Source organism: Bemisia tabaci, chromosome 1, assembly GCF_918797505.1.
Source record: "Bemisia tabaci chromosome 1, PGI_BMITA_v3".
NCBI lineage: Eukaryota > Metazoa > Arthropoda > Insecta > Hemiptera > Aleyrodidae > Bemisia > Bemisia tabaci.
The window spans coordinates 29898441-29915658 of record NC_092793.1 but is presented as its reverse complement, the minus strand read 5'-3'; the positions used below and the strand labels follow the sequence as shown (position 1 = coordinate 29915658).

Genomic DNA, 17218 nt, shown 5'->3' with positions numbered 1-17218 from the left:
TGTTTTTTCACTTGAAACAACAAGAATAAACAACGACAAAAAAAAAAAAAGATGAAAGAGCACAAAAAATCTGATTGCACTGCGATCTAGAGTAAGTTTAATTACGACAGTTGTGTAAAGCTCCACGTAAGACAGGAGAGGGAGGGGAAAGAAAGGGAAAGGATTCTAATGCAAAGTTACGTAAAGCCTCGCGTTTGAGTGGTTTTGCGCTGTATCGTGATATACCAACAGATCTCGAGAGTCGAATAAAATGCTAATCAAATTAGAGTTCCGACATTGATTCGGAGTCTTTCCACGGGATTAAGTTCATCAGATCGGCGTGCAACCTATCACAGAAATCCTGCACGTGAGAGCCCATTGCCGTTTTATTCGAACGACTAACCTTCGACAGAATGAGCGTCGCTCCATCAGGCTCCGGTGGTCGCAAATTAGAAAATCCCTGTACCTTGGACATGATGTCAGATACCACACTGGAAAAAAAAACACATTGGATCTAGAGTCTAGACTCTTGAAAACATTGACAAGAAAAAATACTCTTGATTCAATCGGATTTTTGCTTGAATCAAAACGAAATCCGCTTAAATTAAGAGGCTTGGTTTTTTATTTAAGCCAGATTCTGATTGAACCAAGAGTACTTTTTCTTGTCGATGTTTTTAAGAGTCCGGACTCTAGATCCAATGTGTTTTTTTTTCCAGTGCATGGCTAATTTTTGTTACACATGTATGTTCTCCACGCTGTAAATCGTCGTTTCTCTCGCAAAAGAATGTAACTACATTTCAATTTTCCCACGCCAATTGCATTTTATCAGGAGAATCTTGGGAATTTATTACCGTTAATTTCACAAATTTCTCTCCTGTTCTGATGCGAAAATCGGACAAATTTAACGAAACTTACGCAGGTTTACTCTCGTAAAAATTGAATTGTTTGGGTCAATTTTGCAACCTTGGAATAGAGTTATGTTCCTTCGTGCGGGAATGACGAAATATGACGCGATGCACATTTAATAGATCGATTTTTCTAAAAGTGTTGGTTGCGTCTCTTCGGCTCTTGACTACGAACGTACCAAGTGAGGCCACTGCCATTAGTACCATTTACGGCCATAGTATGTAGTATGACATTTCCTCGAGAAGATTCCGTTTTGAATTAATTACTGTTTTAAATTAAATAATTGATGGAAATGATAAAAATATTTTTAGACCTCGTAACTGTTCTCCTTACACCTCTCTCGGCGAAACAATGAGAGAAAGTGGTGGTGTTTAACGAATAAGTGGCAGTGAGGAGCTAAATAGTTTTTTCTTCGGCCGGAGCAGCGGCGAGTCGTGTTTTGAGATAAATCGATCGATCCGCCATTCAAATCTACGGAAAAGGATCGATTATCGAGGGGTATCTAAACAATCGATTCTTCATCATAGTTTCAAATGGGAATAACATCGATAGTCGACGGTTCACGCTTCGCGTTGGGCCGAACTGTTTTCATAATTAATGTACTTTAGCTACGGTGTATTTCACGAGCGGTGTAATTAGAGTCGGTACTCAGTGGAGCGAGCTGTTGAGAGGTCGGACATGGAATACTTGACTGAAACTGCACGTTTTCATGCTTATTTTTGTCACTTTCAATGGGCTGATTCCTGGAGGAAATTTTATGAAAAACCATACTGACATCTCTAAGTTTCAGATTAACTAAAGATATATACTTTTGAAGTGTTTTTATTGTGTCCTACACTGAAAAAAAAATTCTCGGCGTTTTTACCGAGGTCCGTTGGTACCTTCACCATCTCACTTTTTGTACCAATTATTGGTAATTTTACCAAGACAGACCGGTAAGCTTACTTAAAAACTGGCATTTTTACTGTTTTTCAGGTAAGAATACCACTTTTATTGGTGATCAATTCCCGGTAACTTTGCCATTTTATCTCGGTAATTCTACCACAGTCGATAAAAAATATTGGCGTTTTTACCGGGGCCCAGTAAAAAGGCCGAGAAAGTCAATGATAAAATTACAAATTCCATAAATGGTAATTTTACCAAGAAAAAACTGGGATCAAATAGAACCCTGAATTCTTGGTAATTTTACCCTTTTCTTAGTAAATACACCGAGATTGTTTTTAAGTGTATTGCCTCGATCCACTGTGCGGTTCTTGCGGCTGCTACTGCCGTCGTCGGACCACGATTCTGGCGCGCTGGCCTCAAATATTTTACAAGAACAATCAGATGGTAGATAAACTCAGAAAAACAGAAGCAGGAAGAGGAAAAGCTCAACCCGGGCCTGGTTGCCTGACCTCGAACCAGCTCTTCGGCGTTTTGCATATTCTTCTAGAGTCTCGGCTACTCCCAAGTAATTAAGGATGATGGAATCCGAAGGATCATCATTCTTGTGCAAGTTAACTGAACTGGAGGGTCTAAAATTGATTACCTTATCCGAAACGAAAAAAAGGCAACAAAAAACCCAAAAAAACAAATAGGTGATCCGTGTGCAACTGGGTTAGAAAAAAAAGACTGGGACAAGGCGAGCCTCTTTCTGATGCTACTGCTTACGCTCTAAAATTATAAAGAGAGAAGTGTTAAACAGCCCAACATAATAAACCTTGGGTTTGGGAACGTTATTTTGATTTTCACTCAATATCATTAAAAGAAATTTGTTTCAATACAACCGCTATGCAGTGTTGACGTCTATTGGGACTGTGAAGGCGATTGCGGTCAACGACGATTGAGAAAATGAAAGAATTGGTTGGCAACTAAATGGCTGAGTAAACGGTGCTTGTATAGTTCTCGGACCACAGTGTAAACAAATGATTGAGAGGATCTTCAAAAAAATTAAATAGAGGCAAAAACTCGGAGCTGGAGTCAATTAATTAATTGCGCTTCGAGTGCCAGTTGAAGATATTTTAACTTGATAAATCAGTCATTCTATATCAGTCAAATCAATTCTGAACTTGATGTGAGCGCTCATTGATCTTCAAGCACTTTATCTGACAATGGATTCCTATTAGTGAGCTTTCGATTTACAAAAGAGACAGTGAAATTCTTCTCCCAAAAATTAATATTTTGGTGATTTTTGGAAAAAAAATTGATCTTGGTGAAAAAGTATCACTGAGGACTCAATTTTTGCTTCCGTACCATCACTTTTAAATTCTGTTTTCAAACCTCAGTCCCAATGTAATCCGTAAGCTTTGAACTGGCTGTTACCAAGATCGCAGAAAATTTTACTCACAAATCTCGCTTTTACTAACCGAAAGCACACCTCTCCCTCCCCAGAAAATATGTTCATGATTTTTCGCGTCCCCTTACCTACGCAGGTTCACTGTCCTGGTTGGCTTGATGAATCAGCTCGCACACGAATCGAAGATGAGGAGTTATTTTTCCGCTAGTGCTGTCAGGAGCCAAGACAGCTGTCTCGCACTTCGTCATTTCATTTTAATGTCTTCACACACTTCCTAATGACTCGCGTCACTTGCGGAATGATCAACCTTACATCTTCAACATCTCGGAAATGATGTGCTGCGCCTACTACGGCGCACATGCCGCATTTTTACCAGGTGATTGACGGAGTCTCCGCGAGACGAGGGTCCAATCTTCATGCTGCTAGCTTCAAGAATTTTTAAGAAATCGATGCCTCGCTTTTGAATCTTCAGTAATATTCATATTTTACACAGAGAAAGTTCTTTCAGAATAACCGGAGGGATGGAAGCGGGTGGTTGCAATGGACAAACGAAGTAGTACAGCAACCTACGAGAGACCGGATGGTTAGTCCATCATTTTCTCCCTCAGTCTGTAGGAACCATCCATTTCAAACAATAGGATCGCTCCATTCTCCTCATGTCTTCTTTGTCTATCAATTTCAATAATCAGTCCGATGGTGTTCATTTTTACCGGGAGAGATTACCGAAGTGTTTCGATCGTAAGAAAGTCTTAATTATTTCGGCTTTGCGACGTAGCTGAGCATATCTGGGCGAAATTTTGAGGACGCGGGGGAATGAAGTTATTTTTGGGGCTAAATCACTAGGTGAGCGAGAATAATGAAATTACAGATTGAGGTGTGCGTCTCGGCATGCTCCGCTTGTATGAGATGAGAGCAGTCTCACAACTTGACTAGAAAATATCATTTTCTGGGCTAAGCTGGAGCAAGGAAATATCGGAAGCTCGCTCAATCTTTTAACCTCGGAAGGATGAGCGTGGCGGAGGATTGACCGTGTCGCAAAAAATGTCTTTGTGTGGCCGAGTCCGAGTCACGGGGAGTCATTGTCAAGGCGCGGGGATATCATCCTCATTCGGAACCGTTAACCTGTCGCATCAGCATGAATCCAGCCCGAGACTCGGTTACCAAGCCTCCGTGGGCTGTTGCCCCCACATTCTTTGTTGATCCATCGCGGATAAAAAAGCCCGCAGCCTCATCGTGATGATTATTGGAATATTGACATTAATGGACCACCGGACAGGGTTGGAAAGACAAAGGGGGCATTTTTTAATGTCCAACTTCTGATAGAGGTTTTCAATGGAATTCTCAGAAAGAAATAGAATCCTAATTTTTCCCGAGGGCTATCCTATATTTTTTTCTGAAGGCTAGCCTATTTTTTCCGAAGACTGTCCAATTTTTTCCCGAAGACCATCCAATTTTTTCCAGAAAACTATCCAATTTTTTCACGAAGACTATCATATGTATTTGCGTGTTTGATGGATGTTCTTGCCGAGAATCACACGTTTCCCCCAAAAAATCCTCATCGTGATGGTTATTGAAATATTGGCGGAGCGTTGTTGACAGGGCTCGTGAGTTACAGGACGTCAACTTGAGTCTCCTTGTCGCCGCTGACGTCACTGGCGCTTTGTAATTCCCATTCATTCTTACAGCTCTCGACTGACTAGCACACCCCTTCTCCCCCCCCCGCCACCGTATTTGGCAGAAATACGTCCACATGTGATATGAAATTGGCATGTACATCAAAACTTCCTTTGGAGGGAAATATTAACAATTGAACGAACTTCCGCTAAAAGGAACTATGTTTCACGTAAACCCTGTGTACATGGTTCCTTTCAGCATAAATGGACGGAGTTAAACAGAAAGGAACCAAGCCACATCAGGATCGAACCGAGAAAAAAAGGCTTAAAGTTTAGCTCCTGCATAAGACTCAATGTAAAAGTTAAACTTCAAGTTCAATTTCTGCAAAATTTGCTCCGACAAAAACTTTGAATTTTTGGCGATAGACAGTAGAGAAGTAGTTGAGTTCAAAACCACTCATAACTCAATTTTTTCCAAAATGTGGGTTGGTTCCTTTCTGCTTACCTCAGTCCAAATACGCCCAATTTAGCAATCTGCGTATAAAAAGTCAGCTAAGCCAGCGAGTCATCAAAATAGTGACAACGTCTCTCAATCTTTCGATGAGTAATTATCTGAAAAAGAGCGCGAATGACCTCTGAGAAACAATGGGTACATTTGTACAGGATCCGAGTGATAAATGACTTTTAAAAAGACGATTGAAGGTCGAAGTCGTGGAGGAGCATTTGAAGGATCCCGTGCCAGAGGAACGGTTCTAACGTGACGGCCTGGAGGCCTCGTAAAATTCACGCTGGTTAAGACACAGCACAAATATTGGTCTAAATTTCACTTTCCGTTTCGACAAGGCAGTGACTAACGCTCGTAGAATGCTTCAGCGTCTTCGGGCCGTGACCAACTGGATCTCGAAAGCCGTCGTTAGAAACCGTTCAAAACACTCAGGAGTTTTGCGAGTGTTGAAGTTCGATTCTCCGCATGATTGCAATTAAAACTATCGATCCGACGAGATCAAGTCGCTCCTCTTTGCTTTGATGGACAGGGGATCTTGAGTTGGAGTGACTCACTCTCTTGAGAGGCGAGATGAGATCGAGACGTGGCGAAAAAGATACGAGGTGATTTGGAATTGCGAGGCTTTGGAGTGACTCCGTGACGTCACTGGTTGCAAATTTAATGTCATCTCTGCACTTTCATATTATTTTGAGTATCGGGAATCTACCTCTAGGATATCAGACTGATTCCATGACTTATTTTGCTACTGATTATCTGTGATGTACTGATTATCACAATGCACGGCGTAGTAAGGGACGATTTATTCACGCAGAATTTTATCTTTACTGTAGGTACCTCCGAATCTGAGATGCTCCACGAAAGGATTTAGATGAAGAATTCGATTATTTTAAGTGGTAAGTTTATTTCAGGAGTTAAAATTTCTTGACCCTCAGGTATTTTCCTAACTTTTCAAAGACGATCAAAAAGAATATTTTCTCTGATTCGAAAATGTGAGCGTGTGAATTCGAGTGTGATTTGCTTAAATTAGGACTTTCAACTAAATAACTTTCAAGGTTCACCAGTAAACCCGTTTTTTTCTCACCGGAAAAAATTCTTCGGCCGTGGAAGCCGTACTTACAGACTATATAGACATACTGTGCGCGTTCCGGGCTCAGAGGTCGAAAGTTCCGGGTGTAGCACCCGGAGCAGTCGAAGCTACGGCTCCAGCATCCGGAACTTTCGACCTCGGAGCCCGGAATAGACGGTATGTCCGTAAACTTTCTCATTTTTTCAGAACATCATTGACTTTCCAGGAGCTTCTCATCCAGAATTTCACAAGCTACACACCAGCAAAGCAAGCGCGAACATAAAGTAAGGTCATAATAACGGTGAGACTCCCCGTTCTCAAAAGAATAGAGGTAAAGTTGAGGTGATGCGCGTTAATTATGAATTATAAAACAGGACCCACAGCCAAAAACCGAGGCTTGAATTAATACCGTCATTTCGGGAGCCGCAACCGCATCAGCTGGCACTGGTTGAATCAAGTTTAAATTCACCTTGAACTTATCCGAGCAGTGACATCAGCTCCGCGATGCACCGGGGCCTTGAGACCACCGAAAGAAGACAATGAAGATAATTATGACCCAAAAAGGAGCTCATTGTCATTAGCGCTTAGCAGGACCAGAGGACCCGGCTGCCGGCTCAAACCGCTGGCGTCGATTCGCGGCACCCGAATCCTAACCTCAAAGACATTGACACCGCTGTCAACGGCCGCTACCCGTCTTTGCGGCAGTCAGGTTTCATTCTCACCGCACTACCGTGATAGTGATATTGAAAGTAGAACACAAAGTTACCAGTACGTGCGGTTAATTTTTTTTTTAGTTAGTTTTTCTTGGGGTTACATTGATCAAAACTTTGGGTTGAAAACGGAGATGTTTCATGTGTGAGGAATTTGCGATTTGACTGTTAATTCTTATGTAAAAGTTCGCGAGAAACACGATGGTGCCACTGGTTTTCTGTAAAATCAACTCCCAAGCTCAAAAAAAGCTCTCAAGTTGAGGCCAAAATGGAGGGGATATCCCACGCTATCCTGAGAGTCCACCTCTATACATCAAAACAAACTCTCCATGCAAAGATAGGGAGCAAATACACTATTAGCAGGGTTGCCTTGTTCTCAGTTTTAAAGTCCCCAAGTAAAGTGGCAGCCCTGTCAATGTATTTGCTCCCTATCTTTGCATGGAGAGTTAGTCTTGATGTAGAGGTGGACTCTCAGTATAGCGTATGGGATATGCCCTCCATTTTGGCCTCAACTCGAGAGCTTTTTTTGAGCTTTGGAGTTGATTTCAAAGAAAACCAGTGGCACCATCGTGTTTCTCGCGAACTTTTACATAAGAATGAACAGTCAAATCGCAAATTCCTCACACATGCAATATCTCCATTTCCAAACTCGATAATAATCAGGCGCAAGCGGCCAGGATCGGACCTGGATCACATTATTGTTAGGCCAATGCGCTAGCCACTATCGCAAATTTCAACCTCTGAGTGACATCAAGAGGAATGTGCATTAGTACAGTTGCGGCCCCGGCCCGATTATTGAAACTATTCCGGCACGACAAGACAAGACATGGCCATATCTTAACTTGGTTAAGTTAACCATGCAATTTATCGCATTTTGGTGTCTTATCGGGCTGCTTTAAACTTTCAATAATCAGCCCGCTGGACACTTTCTTCATCCCTAGATGTGTCAAAGTAACCTCCGATTTCGCTTGATGTAACGGAAAATGTGATCGATCAACAAAGTCCTTTTGGTTGATCTGACCGGAGGAAAGGAACTCAAAGTAACCAAAGGCAACCACACACACACGGACATTTTTAATTGTGTGTGGAGAGAAGAGCACGCAAACTTGGATTGGGCATTACTCCGAAGTAATTACTTCCAGGACTGGAGCCTTTTCGAGTTGAACGATTCCGGGGTTCGAGTTCGGGACCCGGATGGCATCGGTGCGTGGAAGGATGGCTTCGGGCGGGGTCCGGGCACGTGCCTCCAGGTGTCACGTCCCGCGGGGCGGTTGTCGCTCGTCGCTTGTCGGTTGTTCACACCGCGCGATTCCTAGTCGCCGGTTATCCGAATCAAAAACCGAGACGGAAAACTGCGAACCATCGCTGACTGCACCGAGAGATCCGCTCCACCTCTCCAGAAGGGGAGGCCTGCTCAGGGAGGGATAAGCACACGGCCACCAAACTGGGCCCCGAAAATCCGCGTGTTTCAGACAAAAAATTTGAAATATTCTGAGTCATTCCGAATAGAGTACCTATATTGAGAGAGTATGGCCACTGGGGTTACCACCTCTGATTGGCTTAGCCATCTTAGGCTGAATGGAGCCCTTAGGACCCAAAAATGGCGGACGCCATAAATTAATGTAATGCAAAATGACTCAAAATGTACTTTTCTTTGCTTATCGTAACGAGAAATTTACTCAAATGCACTATTGCGACATCTTTACATATTTTTAAGGCTAATCGTGTGCAATTTTTGAGAAAAATTATCTTGGATGTAGTAAGGTTGGCAGCAAGTGCGGTTGGTGATAACCGTTAAAAGTTGGCAATGACCCCCCTCCCATCCTAAAAAACCAAAACAAAGCACCGCCATTTTTGGGTCCTAAGCCTCTCCATGGGGCCCAGTGGCCATACTCTCTAAATATAGGCACTCTAATTCCGAAGATGCAGGGGAGAAATCTGCCTTGGAGGAAAAACACTGAATAGACCTCCAGGCATTGCTAAATTTTCTTTGATCAAATACGAACTTCCTGGTATACTTATGAATATTTTTCTTCCGATATTTCAGATCATTTTGTTCACAATTTCATCTGGAGTACCTGAAAATTTAAAGGAAAAATATTCATACCTTTCCTCAAAAATAATAATTTTATCGAAGGAAATTTGGCAACTCTTGAATGTTAATACGGCGTTCTTCTTCAGCACGGCAGAAATGCTCACTAAACATATTGTTCACAGAGGTATCGTTAAAGCAGCTGAAGATTTTTTGTGGAGTACCCAGTAGCCTTCCGGACGCGTGAACTGGGGCGTCAGTCTGGGGGTATCCATTCGGGTGTTCCATTCAAAATAATGAAAAATCCATAAAAATGTGGGAAAGCCTCACTTTTCGGTAAGAGGTGATTCGGAGTTGTTGATTAGAAGACATCAACCCGCGGACCTTTGAGATTCGACAATCAGTTCGAAGATCGTCAAATTTGATCGAAAAGTCCCTAGATCAAATGAATGGTCAAACTGGCGAAAAACCCCCAAATTTCGAGGATATTCCGAAAATAGCAAAGGATTCCGGGGAAAGTTCCGAATTTCGGAATTAATCTCGGGAAATGGCAGCGCTGCCGAAATTAACTTTTAAACGTCAGACCTTTGACGTCGTACAAATGCGTCTGCACAGCGACGCTGGTGAATGACGTGGTATGAGACATTGCGTGACCTAGCTCCTCAACGAACAGCTTCGACAAGGGCGAAACGGGCGGCGGCTTGGAAAAATCCCCGCGTGCTTTAATTCCGCAGAGCAAGGTGAGTGCTCCGAATATCGATACAGATAAAATCTACGGTCGCCTGCCTCATGTGCTTAAAAAAGTATACGCCAGGATATATCCGATTTCAATGTGCCTCTCATAATCTCTGCTTCGTCTGTTGACAATTTATCTCTCGCATTGGATTTGCGAGACTTGCTCGAGTTTCAGCCTCTCCAGGGGTATTGAATCAGTCTTATGGCAGCATTATTACATTTCTCTTGCCACGTCATGATCTACGGATTAACTTAAACCTGCTGATAAACTCCAGCCAAATTAGTGTTTTCTTTTAAAATTTCATGGTGGGGGGGGGGGGGGGGAGGAGCTCAAACTCCCCTGAGTAGACCGCAGCCTACCAATACTCTAACTATTTGGTTTGAATTTCCATACCACAATTTTGGGTTAAAATTGATCAATTAAAAGCCTATTTGGACTGAGTGGAGCAGAAAGGAACCAACCCACATTTTGGAAAAAATTGAATTATGAGTGGTTTTGAACTCAACCACTGCTCTACTATCCATCGCCAAAAATTCAAAGTTTTTGTTGGAGCAAATTTTGCAGAAATTTAACTTGAAGTTTATCGTTTGCATTGAGTCTTATGCAGGAGCCAAACTTTAAACCTCTTTTTCTCGGTTCGATCCCGATGTGGCTTGGTTCCTTTCTGTTTAACTCCGTCCATTTTATGAATTAACGCTTGATCAAGTAACTTCTTGCAGTTGGCGTTCGTTTCAAAGAATTTGAAAATCCGGCACAGATGGAAATTCAAAATGCAAAGCGAATTGAATTAACCGATGAAAATGAAAACATATTTGTTTCAAAAATTGCATCGGATAGGCTATAACAAACTTTCCTGCTCTCTTACCGAGAAATTTTCAGATAAAATCACCAGCAACCCAAAGAAAGTTGGATTACATTTTGCAATGAGGAACCACTAGCTCTGGCTCTCTCGTAAAATCACCTTTCTGCAAAGGGCATATATATTGCCTCTGAGATAAGCCAGAAATATAGTGGTTTCTTTTTGCAAATTGTGGTCCAATTTATTGCTGATCGTAAAGCACGTTAATATTTGTTTAGTGCGGCATTCGACCGTAAATTTTATCCTTTTTTTGAGGGAACCTATCTTCGAATTGAGGGACACAAAAAGTCGAATACAACACACGAGGACAAAAACGTGTTGACACTTTCTGAGCCACTATAGCGGCGACCATTGGCTTCGGATTTAACTTTTTTACGTGGGGAAAATTAGGAGAGCGTGCCGCTTTACGCGCGATGTCGAAGTTATTTCTAAAAGATCCAAATTTTCTGAAAAATCGTCAATTTTTCTCTGCGGAAGTTTCAGTCGCTTTTTTCGATTCTACCTGAAAATTTTAGGTAAAAATATGCATAACTGTCAGCGAAATTAAATTTTCCATCGGGAGAAATTCGGCAACGCTCGAATATTTTACGGCGTTTTCCCATTGCATTGCAGTATTCTTGAGAGCGCTAGGCTAGCTCTTTTTCCCGGATGAAGAAGCTTAAATGAAGAAAACGAGAGACGCTGCATGGAGCCACCAAAAACTAATGAGAACAATGAATGTTTTCAAGGAAGAGAACGCCAAATTAGGGAATAATGAAAACTAAAGTAGGTACTTTTTATTGCATTCGAGTAATTACCATATACTTTCGAATTAATTCGGGTTCAATAAAATTTAATTACCTGCCGTCGGTCGTTTTGCGGTTCGGCCCGGCTCAGCACTCGCCTGCTTGAGCATTTCAACGCATGTAGGGCCCAATTTTCATGAATATTGTGAATTTGACTTGGTTTACTGCATGCATGATGCATTACGTGGCTATGTAATGAGCGCCGACAAACATATCTTCATTTGAACTCGAGTCATTTTTGAGCGAAAGGATTTTATTGGTCGCACGAGCGGTAAATCTAGCAACTATCTTAAAAACAAGAGGGAATCCGTTTTGAAGGAAAGCCTGACTTACAGGAACTTTCGATCATTTCAAGTTACACGTTGAAGAAAAAAAATTGTTGGTGCTTTTTTCGACCTGCATAGTTATTTCTTCTGTGCTGCAATTACTAGTGTGTTTTTTGTCAACGGCAAATTTGTCAACGTTTGACAAATTTGTATTATGTTGTATGTTTGTTTGAAATAGTGCTTGACAATATTACAGTCAACATTGGCTGGCGAGAATGCGTCTAGATGTTGATGTACCAATATTGCCTAGAAATATTATCCCATGCACATCATTGCAGGGTAGGTCGAGTTGAGGTCTCAGGTTCCCTCATTTATTAGTTCTCATCTGAATTACACAGAAATCTACACTGTCATGCTACGGAAAAGCGTCGTAGGAGCTTTCAGGCGTTGCCAAATTTTCTACAATAAAAATGATTCTGGGAAACAGGGTAATATTTTTCCTCAAAATTCTCAGGGAATATCATTCGCATATTTGATTTCACTGTTCAGATAATTTCAAGGGATGACATTCATAACTTACAAATTTAGCGTCTCTTGAATTTTTACACGACTTTTATCACAGGGGCAGCAAAATAGGTCCTTTCGAATGCGTTTTGATGGCTAAAATGCGAGACCATGCACACGTATCCGTTTGCGACGTTGTGAACTTACGGTCATATTTAATTTTTTCCTCGGAAACCTAGTCAACGTGATTTCTTGCAAACTTCATTGACTTTTTTTCTCTGTTAGTAGAATATGTCTGTTTGAATTTCAAGCTAGTATAAGTTGACTTGTTTCCCTTCGAAAAGTAAACAAGGGACGGAGATTTTGAGACACCGCAATTCCGACGCGCTAAGGAAGAACGCCGTATGAACTTTCGACCCGAATTTCCTCCGATAAAGTGTTAGTTCTTAGGAAAGTTATGAATATTTTCACTTAAATTTTCAGGAACTTTCGGTGAAATTGTGTGCAAAATTATCTAAAAATCAAAAGGAAAATATTCGCGAGTTTTCCTGAAAATTAGTGAGTTGTCTGAGGAAATTTGGCGACGCCTGAAGGCTCAAACGACGTTTTTCCTCAGCGCGGCAGAATGGAGATACGTGAGATCGCACTTTAGCCATTGATTTAGCAGTCAATTTTAGGCGTGGAACTGCGGAAAAAACTTTCAGGGAGGGCACAATCACTGGAAAAAAACACATTGGATCTAGAGTCCAGACTTTTGAGAACATTGACAAGAAAAAGGACTCTTGATTCTATCACATGTAAGCTTAAATCAAGAACCAAGCCTCTTAATTTGAGTAGATTTCCTTTTTCTTATTGTCAATGTTTTCAAGAGTCTGGACTCTAGATCCAATGTGTTTTTTTTCCAGAGATTGTGCCCTCCCTGAAAGTTTTTTCCTGCAGTTCCACGCCTAAAACTGACTTCTGAATCAATGGCGAAAGTGCGATCTCACGTATCTCCATTCTGCCGTGCTGAGGAAAAACGCCATTTGAGCTTTCAGGCGTTGCCAAATTTCCTTAGACAACTCACTAATTTTCAGGAAAACTCGTGAATCAAGAGTATTTTTTCTCGTCGATGTTTTTAAGAGTCTGAACTCTAAATCCAATGTGTTTTTTTTTTTCCCAGGGTTAAGAGTGAGTCATGACCTACCTCTAATTTTTGGGAGTATTCCTCGGCTAGCCGTTCATTGTAGCGGCTTAATTCCTCGTTCTTTTCGAGCAGAGCTTTCCCGAGCTCTGCCGCCAAGATGAGATCCTTCTCTTTTTGCTGAAGTTGAGCGTAAACGTCCTCGGGATCGACGCTGGGTTCGAGACTCCGGGACTCGACGTCGTAAATGTAATCCTCCAGCTCGTATTTTGGCTTCATTTTGTCTCTATGCATCATCCCCGAAAAGCGGTTATGGTTATCAACCACATGCGTCATCAATCCCACTATCACCACATCACGAACAACAAATCCTTCGAGCCTTCGAGGCCCCGATCGATGAGCTCAAGGCGACCGAACGGAAACCTGAAAACAACAGGTCTTCACCATAATCGAAGAGCCTCCCCGAAAAGTAACTGCGAACCACCGAGAAAATAAATTATTCATGTAAAGGCCATGTAAACACAAAAACAATACAAAACCAACGAACCAACAACCTGTCTGCAACGGCAGGGGTATCACATAAAAAGAGCACTTCAAAAATGAGTATCACAAAATGTTGTTTTGAGAATTTCGAGCTGTCAACGCGTAAATCAGTATTTTATTAGTGGGTGAAGTCGCACGAAAAACACGGTAAGTAGACACTTAAGGTAAATTCGACGAGACGCGTTGAATCTCGCGAGTAGGGCGGCAATATCACGGGGGTAAATTATCACAGGGGTGAGGAAACACGTTGCGTATAATCCAGGAACAATTGAGTACAGGTGAACAACTTTTTCACTGTTTTAAGGCAAATTTGGCGAAAGTCCGCACGGAGAACGCAACGCACCGATGTTGAGTCCTGAGTAACCACAGTAACAATGCAAGGTGTGTTATCAATGAACAGCGTAGCGAAGGTAAACAAAACCAGCGCGCCGTAGCGAGGGAACACGGAGGCTATAGTGCAGAACGCTAGCCGGCAGAGCGCGGCACTGACAGCATTTTCGATCGGCGAGGTGAGCGTAAGGGCGTTGCAGTGTCTATGCGGGGTAATTATAGACAGGAATAATCGTTGCCCAGAACTACGGAAAGTACAATCACTTCGCTCGGATGTGATTTCATGGTAAAATAGTTCTTGAGGAGGTTTTTCCCACGCTGCAGCACTTAAATATCGATGACTAAAGTTGAAAAATACGTTTCTTAACAGAAGCGTCTGAGAATGTCCGATATGATAATGTTCGATAGAAAGAAGCTAGAAAAAAGCCATCAGAAGTGGTTAAAGTTATTAAAAATCAAGTTAACCAGATATGAGAACGTGGTCAAAATTTTCCTATACTTAGGAGTTCAATTATGTCAGATTTGCACATATTAAAGAAGAGGCACATGGATGATGAAACAAAAAAACAGGTTGGTGCTTCTGATCACCAATCAGTGATTTGTTTCATCACATTCGAGTGATTTTCCTTTTATAGAGGTTAATTTACGTTGAATTCAAATGAGAGAAAGTTATGGAAATAGCATGATTGTCTCAGCATTCTTTGCCGACATGCAGCTGAATAATTTTACATGATTAGCCCAGTTTTCCCTCAAACAGTATTTACAACCCCTTTTTTGCAGCACCTCTACCACATACAAAGCTGTTCCAGCCTGATAGAGTAGGTATATGCTGAGTTGTTTATGGAAAAATGTACAGTATAAATTCCAGTACCTAAAACAAACGCTGTTTCCTCAAAATATACGAGTTTCGATTACATCGTAAAGTATCCTGGTAATTTTAATTCTTGCAAAGAAATTATGCTAGATAGCCACAAATCTGTTCAGTTGAATTCAGTACACTCGCAGCTCCAATTCAAACCCAAGTCTGTTGAAATTGAATCAAAATGCAGGAATCGTTGCGGGGACCCTAACGCAGCGCAGAAAAGTAGGCGCGCCGACAAACGGGAGTCGCTTGACGCATGCAAACATCATTATTTAAAAATTTGATCATGCTAAACCCCACGAGAAATCGTTAAGACGGCAAAATGCAGGAATCACTTTAGAGACTTTAACGCAACGCCAGGAAAGTAAGAAAGCAGGCGTACCGACCCAACTGACCCTTTGCCTGTAACTTCGATTTGCGAAAAACGCGATTTGCAATTTTCATAACATGATACATGTATTTGCATTGCACTTACGTGTTTCGTTTCGAGCGGAAAACAATAGTTAGTGCTACCAATAGTTAGTTAGCACCATTAGTTTATATAAGATCAGTATTACGATATCAGGCAGTCAAGTGACGTATAATATGTAAATTCTACGAAAATATTCCCAAGTTTTCTTTGGCACTGTTTCTGATCACCCAATACATTCGATCCCCTGCAAACATTATTGGAGGAGGGTCTTGATTTAAATAGACGGAATAAAAAACGCCTTCAAATGCATGGGATACAACCGCACATGCAAACTTCCTGGAGGTGAACTGCTACGAAGCAAATATCTGCCTTCCACAGGTAAAACACCGTAGCTCCTATCAAGACTTTCCATTTTTCTTGCCCACATACTTTTCTATTGCGAGAAAACCTGATCACTGTGATGCCTCATTTTGTAAATTTGAATTCTCAATGGCATGCCGCACTCATCCTAGAATTAAGGGGGATAAATGGATGTTGGTTTTTCGATAATGAAACATTTCGTCGATGAAAAGCTGAACAAATCTAGACTGGAGTTACGGCGCTCTTGCTGAGGACGCACTAGATATGAACTCAATCCATCAGCGTACTTTTGCAACGACTATTGTCAAAAACTTTGTTAGTTTTCCAAAGGATAAATAAAATTAAAAGCTTGATGCTATATTATTCCAAATACTTTTTAAAACACTAAAATCGGAGATAGTAATTTTATTAAAATATTTAGAAGAACGCAATTAGAGATTGCTCAGAAGTAAGTTTCCTTACTTGTTTCCTCTGTAAATTATACATTATGACTAAAATGAAAGAACATGGATTTAAATAATAAACGAACTATTTAGGTTTTTTAATTAAAGGCTATGTAAAAATGTTTACGGCCTAGGTATGTACATAGGGTTGTCCCAAAAGTACTGCACGTTTTTTTCTTATTGACGAACGGTAGTAGATATCAAAATGCGGTTTGTGTAGTCTTAAAGACCGGCCAATTACCGATAAAACAAGACAAATCCGAGCTCTCTAAGTCAAAAAATGACCAAGTTACAGCGTTTTGAAAATGACTTGTAGAGGGGACCCCTACGGGATTTTCAGCTTCTTTTCTGGAAAAAAAAACAAAGAATTAAGGATTCAAGTGGTTTTATTAAACCAATTTTGCAGAATCTTACCAAGATTACTAGCATTTACTCTTCTTCACTGGATGACTGGACACTAGTTTCCGTCTCAAAATACCCTCCATCTCTTGCCACACAGCGCCGCAACCGTTCTTCCCAATTCTTCAAAGATGGTTTTTTCGAATTCTTCTTGCCTAATGTTCTTTGAGAGCGTTTTGGAAAGGTTGCGAATCCGATTATTGGATATTGCACAATTCATGTTCAATTGTAAATATTAATTAATATTGTAAATATTACAGCTCTCGGGTGAAAATTAAGGCTTTGTTGTTTATTGGTTGTTTCATCACCTTGGATATCATTACGACATTAGAATACTGCGTTTTCAAAGACACTTTCGGCGGAGTAGCAAGGTCTTCCCTCTATTCATCGGAGGGGAGCATTTTTATATACGATTTCGTGAGCAAAGGTACGGACACTAAGGAGAATCAAAAAGTAATCTTTTCTAATGCTGCGATTGCTTGTAGTTCTTGCTGCAATGCTTAAACCAAT

The 17218-nt window shown here is 41.2% G+C and overlaps 1 protein-coding gene across 1 annotated transcript in view; it reads right to left on the bottom strand.

Moving 5' to 3' along the window:
- The window catches only part of LOC109041309 (bicaudal D-related protein homolog), a 132832-nt gene extending 118540 nt beyond the window's left edge, over positions 1-14292 (bottom strand). The window contains exon 1 of the mRNA XM_019057624.2: positions 13423-14292. Within this exon, the coding sequence (XP_018913169.2) occupies positions 13423-13695 (273 nt within the window). The 5' untranslated portion in view covers positions 13696-14292. The remainder of the gene's footprint in view (positions 1-13422) is intronic.
- Between the last annotated feature and the right edge of the window lie 2926 nt (positions 14293-17218).